This window comes from Cynocephalus volans, chromosome 3 (assembly GCF_027409185.1).
Source record: "Cynocephalus volans isolate mCynVol1 chromosome 3, mCynVol1.pri, whole genome shotgun sequence".
NCBI lineage: Eukaryota > Metazoa > Chordata > Mammalia > Dermoptera > Cynocephalidae > Cynocephalus > Cynocephalus volans.
The window spans coordinates 60,698,142-60,704,808 of NC_084462.1; the positions used below are offsets into that span (position 1 = coordinate 60,698,142).

Here is a 6,667-nt window from a genome sequence, read left to right on the forward strand (position 1 = left end):
TGCAATTCCTAAAGCCAGATTGTGGAGTTCTAAGTGAGACAGAATAGAGAAGTTACTGAATTTGGAGAGATGGTGTGGAATAGAAGCAGTAGCAGAAGGTAGGGAGCCAACTTCAAGGTAAGCCCTAAGTAACTACAGTGTGATTTAAATGGCTTCTGCAGGAAAAAAAAAAAAAAAAAATGATACTCTTCCACCAACATGCCATGGCACCACTTGAGTTTTACGACTGAATTTTAGTTAAAAATGAATCATTAAGCGTAACCTAAATAAAAGCAAATATGCTTGGAAGAGAACACATTGAGTTATTGCCCACTAACAGAAAATAAAATGGTGTGTCATATCTTTTGCAACTGGATCGCTGGAGAAAAGTAAGGTCCCGCAAAATAGAAGCATGGCTAAGTAAGTTTTGGTGGGATGAAGGTGAGAGCTCAGATTCTAGTACTGCTAAAGAGAGAAAGCCTGCACAGCCAGCCATGGCAAGAGAGCCCGGAGGAAGGAAGAGGAGGCACCAGAGAGAAGGGCTCTACGTGAACCCCCAAAACACACTTGGCCTACTTCAGAGTTTCAACAGGTCTGATCTTCACAGTTGCGTTCTTCCTAATGGGATATTCTCATGTTGGCCACCTTGAATTGCAAGCCAACATTCTACAACCTTTCTAGAAACATCATTGTGCTTTCACCTTACATCAAACAATCTTCATAACACATTGTCTTTCCTGTCCCTAATCTGTCAAGCTCAGGTAGAAATCATAGGTTTTCTTCCCTTAATGGCACCATAGTATTCGCTCTGAGAAAACTGAAAACAAAGGAGTTAGGTTACTAACATCAACATGCTCAGGAAAGTAACTGTTTTGCTACTCCCAGGAGAATTCCACCCTGAAAGTGGTAACTGAACACTATTCACAACCAACAGAAGGTGCTTTTCAAGGATGCTGCTACTGGAGGGTATGCCACCACAGCCTTGCTGTGACATAGATTTTCCAATTATGGATCCTATGAATCACAGATACAAAAGTTATAAAGCAGCAAAACATGGCTACCTTTTCAAAATGCCCTTAAAATTTATTCCATACTTTCACAACAAAAAAAATCGGTCTGGGATTATTAATACTCCAAGAGTACCTGGTGCGTGTCTGGCACAAGCACAGCACCCATCAATGTGTGTTTAATGGTTAATGTTTGTTGGTCAAATGAGTGAATGAATGAGATACTGTCTTTTTTAATTTGTCTTCTGCACCTAGGCACTGAAAGTCTCTTATCTACCTTCCTCTCTCTGAATTTGCCTTCTCTGTGTCAATGTTTCACTGTCTATGTCACCAAATGCCCCTCTCCACAGTCTTTGTCACCAAACATCAAACAGAAGGACCAAAGATGACTTCTGTTTACAGCATTGGTAAACACTGATAGCAAATCGAATCACAAATGCTCCAACTCCCTTGATTCTCCAGATTAAAATGTTTCAGATAAAATACTCTCTGCCTACTTTATACCTCATTCTTTGAGTTGTTTGTTTGGGTTTATACTTTCAAATCTGCTTGATTCACTTCCTCTTGAATCACAGTCCCACTTCTGCATAGCCTAAAACTGCTCAGGTCTAAGAGGATCCTCTTGAAGGATATGTGTTGAGGCTGAATCTGTCTACTCCCACCTTAACCAACAGGCAGCCTTTACTTTCCCAACTCATTACACTAGGCTCCAATAAGGCGACCCTGATTTTCACAGTATCCTTTTCACAAGTACTTCTAAGTGATTCCAATTTATTCCCTCAATTGCTTGTATTCACACTATATAAATGTTCTTTTATAATGGAATCCTCACTAAGATAAGTCATGAGTCTATTTATGAGGGTGAAGCCCTTGTGGCCTAATCACCTCTTAATATTGTTTCTATGGCAATTAAATTTCAACACGAGTCTTGGAGGGGACAAACCTGCCAATGTAAATAAAACATGTACTCATCTTGGAGCACTCCATCATGCTTAGGTTCTCAGTGTCCTATGCCAGTTTACTTCTTCCATGATGAGTCCACACTCTTCTTGGCACCTTCACACCCTACCTCTCGTCTACACCCTTTTCAAGAATTCTTCAAATGCTTAACATAATCATATATTGGTCAAATGGCAATGAGCACCTTTCTTGCTCCAAATTTGCTTCCTCCGGAAACCCTTACTCTAGATTCTTTGTGCACCTTAATACTCATCATTTGAGAGGATTCACTGCCTTTATCCAAGCATGTGGGGTCTGCACACTTGGTAGTATTTATGTTTGAAGTCCTCCATTAAAGGCTGGGAAGCTCAATATAGCATGCACAGGAGCTGGAACAGACAGGTAATGGGTAACGGATAAAGAGAAAAAAGGGAGGGTTATTGTTACTCTTCCATTCAATATAGACACTTCAGTGTCACAAGAACAACAATATAATGCATATTAACTGGATCAGACCTCAAGCCAATACATCTGAACCCTTTTTTGTATGTGGTCATACCCACAAATATTAAACCCTGAAAGTAAAATAAGATCCAACTCTTTGTAAGAATCCAACTTAGGAAAAATTGAATTCATCCCATTTATTTAGGGGGTATCCATGATGAGCAAATCATTAAACAAATATTTTATAAGTATCTATTATTTTAAGACACTCTGCCAGCTGTTGGGAATAGAGAAGACATAGACTCCCTGCCCTCAAGGATCTTTCGATTTAGTGGGAGTACAGTTAGATAATAGGACATACCAACACTGTGATAAGTACAATCCTGAGGCACAGAGAACGTGAAGGGTCCCCTAACCCGATTAGGATCCAGTCAGGATAGCGCATTCCCAGCATAGGAGAAGGGCATATACAAAGGCCAGGTGTGGGCATGAGGAAGGAGGGCAAGGCACTGGGCCTGGTGCTCTGGGGGCTGCACAGCACTGACACACACACCTTACAGACCTCCTGGGGGAACACTCTGCAGAGACAAAGCCAATTGAGACCATGGCAAGCTCTCCAACCAGCGTCCTGAGCAGCGTGGTTAACCGGGTCAGGAAAGAGACAGAACCCCAAAGACGACATGGAGGTTGGAGAGTGGAAGAGAGGATCTGACCCAGCCACAGAAGAATGGTTACACAGGGTGGAAGATGCTCCCCACCACAGCAATGACCTGAACGGAGCAGTAAATGGACAGAGAATAGGCATGTTCCAGGGTGAGTAGAGAGAACAGAAGAACCATCTAGAACAGTGAGAAAGGGAAGGTGGTTAAGGCACTGATTAGCTTTGGAATCAGGTAACGCCTGTATTAGTAGAATAACCAAGGCACATGAATGCACTTCTTGAAAAATCTTATAAACATGACTACATGGTTCAATGGAAAGAATACTCGCCATTGTCAAGAGATGGACTGCTGGTTTGCTGTGAGATTACCATTCCACCTAATGAGGTGGGTGGAAAGATGCAGTGTTCACACAGGAGCTGAGAAATAAATTTAGCAGTTCACAACCATCATTCTTTTTCTTCTTTTTTAAAAGAAATAAGACGACATATTTTTCTGTGTGCACTGGCTATAGAAAAAAATATTGTTTTGTGAAACACTTGCTTCAGATATGTAGACACAGATATGTGTGTGTTTGATCAAGGTGTAAAATGTGTTTCTTACTGTGGGTAAACAAGTCAAACAAGTTCAAAAAGCACAGGACAAGAGGATTTGTAAGATTTCTTCAAATTCTAGGATTCTCACCTAGGCTTTAAATTCTAACCTATTTTAGAGGTTAATAAATCAATTTAGATATGAATTCTGGCACAAAATTAAACAAACTACAGGCAAAATTTAGATAGATCAGATAATTCAAAATTTAACATTGTCCAAAACAATACCCCTTAATTCAATTCAATTTGACAAAAGTCTCCAGGAAATAACTATGCCTCACATATGTTGCAATACAGACACACCTGCATTCAGGGCAAAGTTCTAGCCTTATGAAGGGCTTTCACTTTAAGACAGATTCATAGGCAGAGGAACAATGTTCTACACAAATTTTTATTTAAAACCTACTCAGTAAGGTAGGATTTTTATGTTTCACTTTAAAAAGGTCTAATGCCAACCTTATTTTTAATACCTTTACCAACAGCAAATCCTAGCAACCTATTGATTGTATGTGACACATACTTCTGAAACCCTTTACTGGAACAGGTGGCTCTTAACTACTTGTGGATTCTGACCCAATACATCCACATATGATTCATTCCCCTCCGCCTATGCCATTTTCAAAAAGCTATCATCCAAATAAGGACAACACCTTCAGGACTTCAGAAGCACACGGACAAGCAACATACATTAAATACTAAGTACCTGCCTGTTGGACAAGTCGTTTTCCCAGACAGACAAGGGGTAATTTATGAACATATGCATGAACACGAGTGGAAACAAAAATCATTAATGTTGGCGATGTGCAAGAGCTGAACAATCAGGTTTGGTTTTAGATTTTAAAAAACGACTTGTATATGAGTCCATAGGGACAGTAGTACCAGTTGAACTTATTCTGGGGACTCTCTCATTTGAAGAAATCCAGACTCCATATGGACATGACCTCAGGTGTTTTCACCATCACTGCTATAAGGTAGGTGGGAAAGGTCAGTTATCAAAGCTGGAGCACAAATAGCTAACCTGAGTTGCCCACTTACTAGACTTTTGTCTGTTTGTTTTACCAGGTCTAACCACTAAAGCATCCCCCCTCCCCCTCCCCGTTTATGCTTGGCATGTGAAAGGCCCTCAATAAATACTTTCCAGTTCTTCTATGAATGTTAATTCAAGGTCAAGAGAATTCCCAAACTCTGTAAAATTGAAACACATCCTGGGCTGTTACTGAGGATCTGTGGAAGGTGCCAGACCAACAGCCACCGATTAACTTTCTGCCCGCACAGTGCCAGCTACTCTGTCCCACCAGAGAAAAGCTCCTCATACCTCTAGTTGTCATCAAGGCTACCCAGACAATGCCTCGCGGGCACTTTACAATCGGAACGACTTTTAGAGGTCATCCCATCTCACCCCCTGATTTTACAGGGACTGAAACTAAGGTAGAGCCTCATGTGTCTCGCCCAAGGTCACCAGCCTGAGGCCCGTCAGTCTCTGGTGGCCAGCTCATACGAACTAAACACGAGCCAAGTTGCCTCTTTCTGCCCGGTACTTAAGCACCCCACGCTGCCACTTGCGGTGACCAGAGCCACAAAAGACCCAGCTGGTGAACCTGTGGCACCCAGGCGTGCCAAAGTAGGCAAAATCCTCCGAGTCTGAGCTCTCCAGGAACGTGAGGGCTGGCAGGGTTTTCGGAGAAGGTGGGAGTAGGCCAAGGATGGAGAAGAAAAGAGAATCCCCAACGCCCACAGCTCGGGAGGAGGGGACCCTCTCCCCGCAAGCCTCCCCAGAGGCCCCGAAGGGACCCCCACCCCACCTCCCCCCAGCGGCAAGCCGGGCCTGGCGACCCCCGCCGGGCTCACCGTGTGCGCAGCGCCTGCCACGCGGCGTCGATGTCGGCGTAGAGGTTCTTCTCAGAGGGCTTGCCCGAGCTGACGCCGTAGCCCGAGTAGTCGTAGGAGAAGATGTTGCAGTTGATGCGCGAGCCGAGGCCGATGTAGAAGCTGCACATCTGGCCCAGGTCCACGGCGTTCCCGTGCGAGAAGAGCAGCGTGTAGCGGCTGGAGGGCGCGCAGCGCACGAACATGCAGCCCAGCCGGTTGTCCCGGGCAGTGCGCGAGAAGAAGACCTCGACGGCGTCCAGCTCGCGCTGCGAGTACTGCCAGTCGGCGCGCTCGCTCAGGTGCAGGCTGCACGCGCCGGGCCCCGCGCCCGAGCCCTCCTCGGGCTGCTGCGGCGCCGGCTGGGCCGCGGCGGTGGCGGCGGTGGCGGCAGCCGGAGCCGGGGCCGGGGCGGGCGCGCCGGGGCCGCGCTGCTCGGGCGCCAGCACCGTGTAGGTGGGCTCGGGCGGCAGGAAGGCCAGCTTGGCGGCGATGCGGCTCGGGCAGGGCGGGCAGCAGAAGAGCCAGCACAGCTCGCCCAGCGAGAAGCCGTTCATCCTGGGGCCTGGCTCGGGCATCGGGGCGGCCTGGAGCCCGCCGCCGGCGGCCCGGCTGGCTGGCTGGCTGGCCCGGGGAAGAGGGACGGCGGGCGGGCGGGCACGCGGCGAGGGAGCGGGCGAGCGAGCGCGGGAGGGCGGCTGCAGCCCGCCGCCCGGCGGCAGGAGGAGGCGGAGGCGGAGGAGGGCAGGAGGCGGGGCCCGGCCGGCGGGCGCGGCGCTTCGAGCCTGGGCGGGTCAGCGACGGCCCCCGGGTTCGGGCGAGGCGCCGGCGGCCGGGGCCCGCGCGCGCCACACAAAGCCGGCGGCGGCGGCCATGGCCGGCTCGTGTGCGCCGCCCCGCTCCCGCACGCCCGCCGCCACTTCCGGGTTACCGCGCGCGGCGCCCCCACCCGGACACGGCGCCGGGCCGGGCGGCTGGGGCGGGGCTGCCCGGCTGCCTCTCCTCGGCTGCCGGTGTGAGCGCGCGGGCACCTTGCCCGGCCTGGGCAGCGCGTCCTCCTCGTGCCGGGGCCGACGGGGAGTCTGCAGGCCGGACAGCTGGGCCGCTCCCCAGAGGGGACCGTGGAGGGGCGCGGGTATCCTCCCGGGGTGGACTGTTCCCCTCGCTCCGGTCCCCCTGG

At 48.9% G+C, this 6,667-nt stretch overlaps 1 protein-coding gene across 1 annotated transcript in view; it reads right to left on the minus strand.

Moving 5' to 3' along the window:
• The window catches only part of ABHD17C (abhydrolase domain containing 17C, depalmitoylase), a 58,789-nt gene extending 52,480 nt beyond the window's left edge, over window positions 1–6,309 (minus strand). The window contains exon 1 of the mRNA XM_063089353.1: window positions 5,470–6,309. Within this exon, the coding sequence (XP_062945423.1) occupies window positions 5,470–6,065 (596 nt within the window). The 5' untranslated portion in view covers window positions 6,066–6,309. The remainder of the gene's footprint in view (window positions 1–5,469) is intronic.
• Window positions 6,310–6,667: the final 358 nt, after the last annotated feature.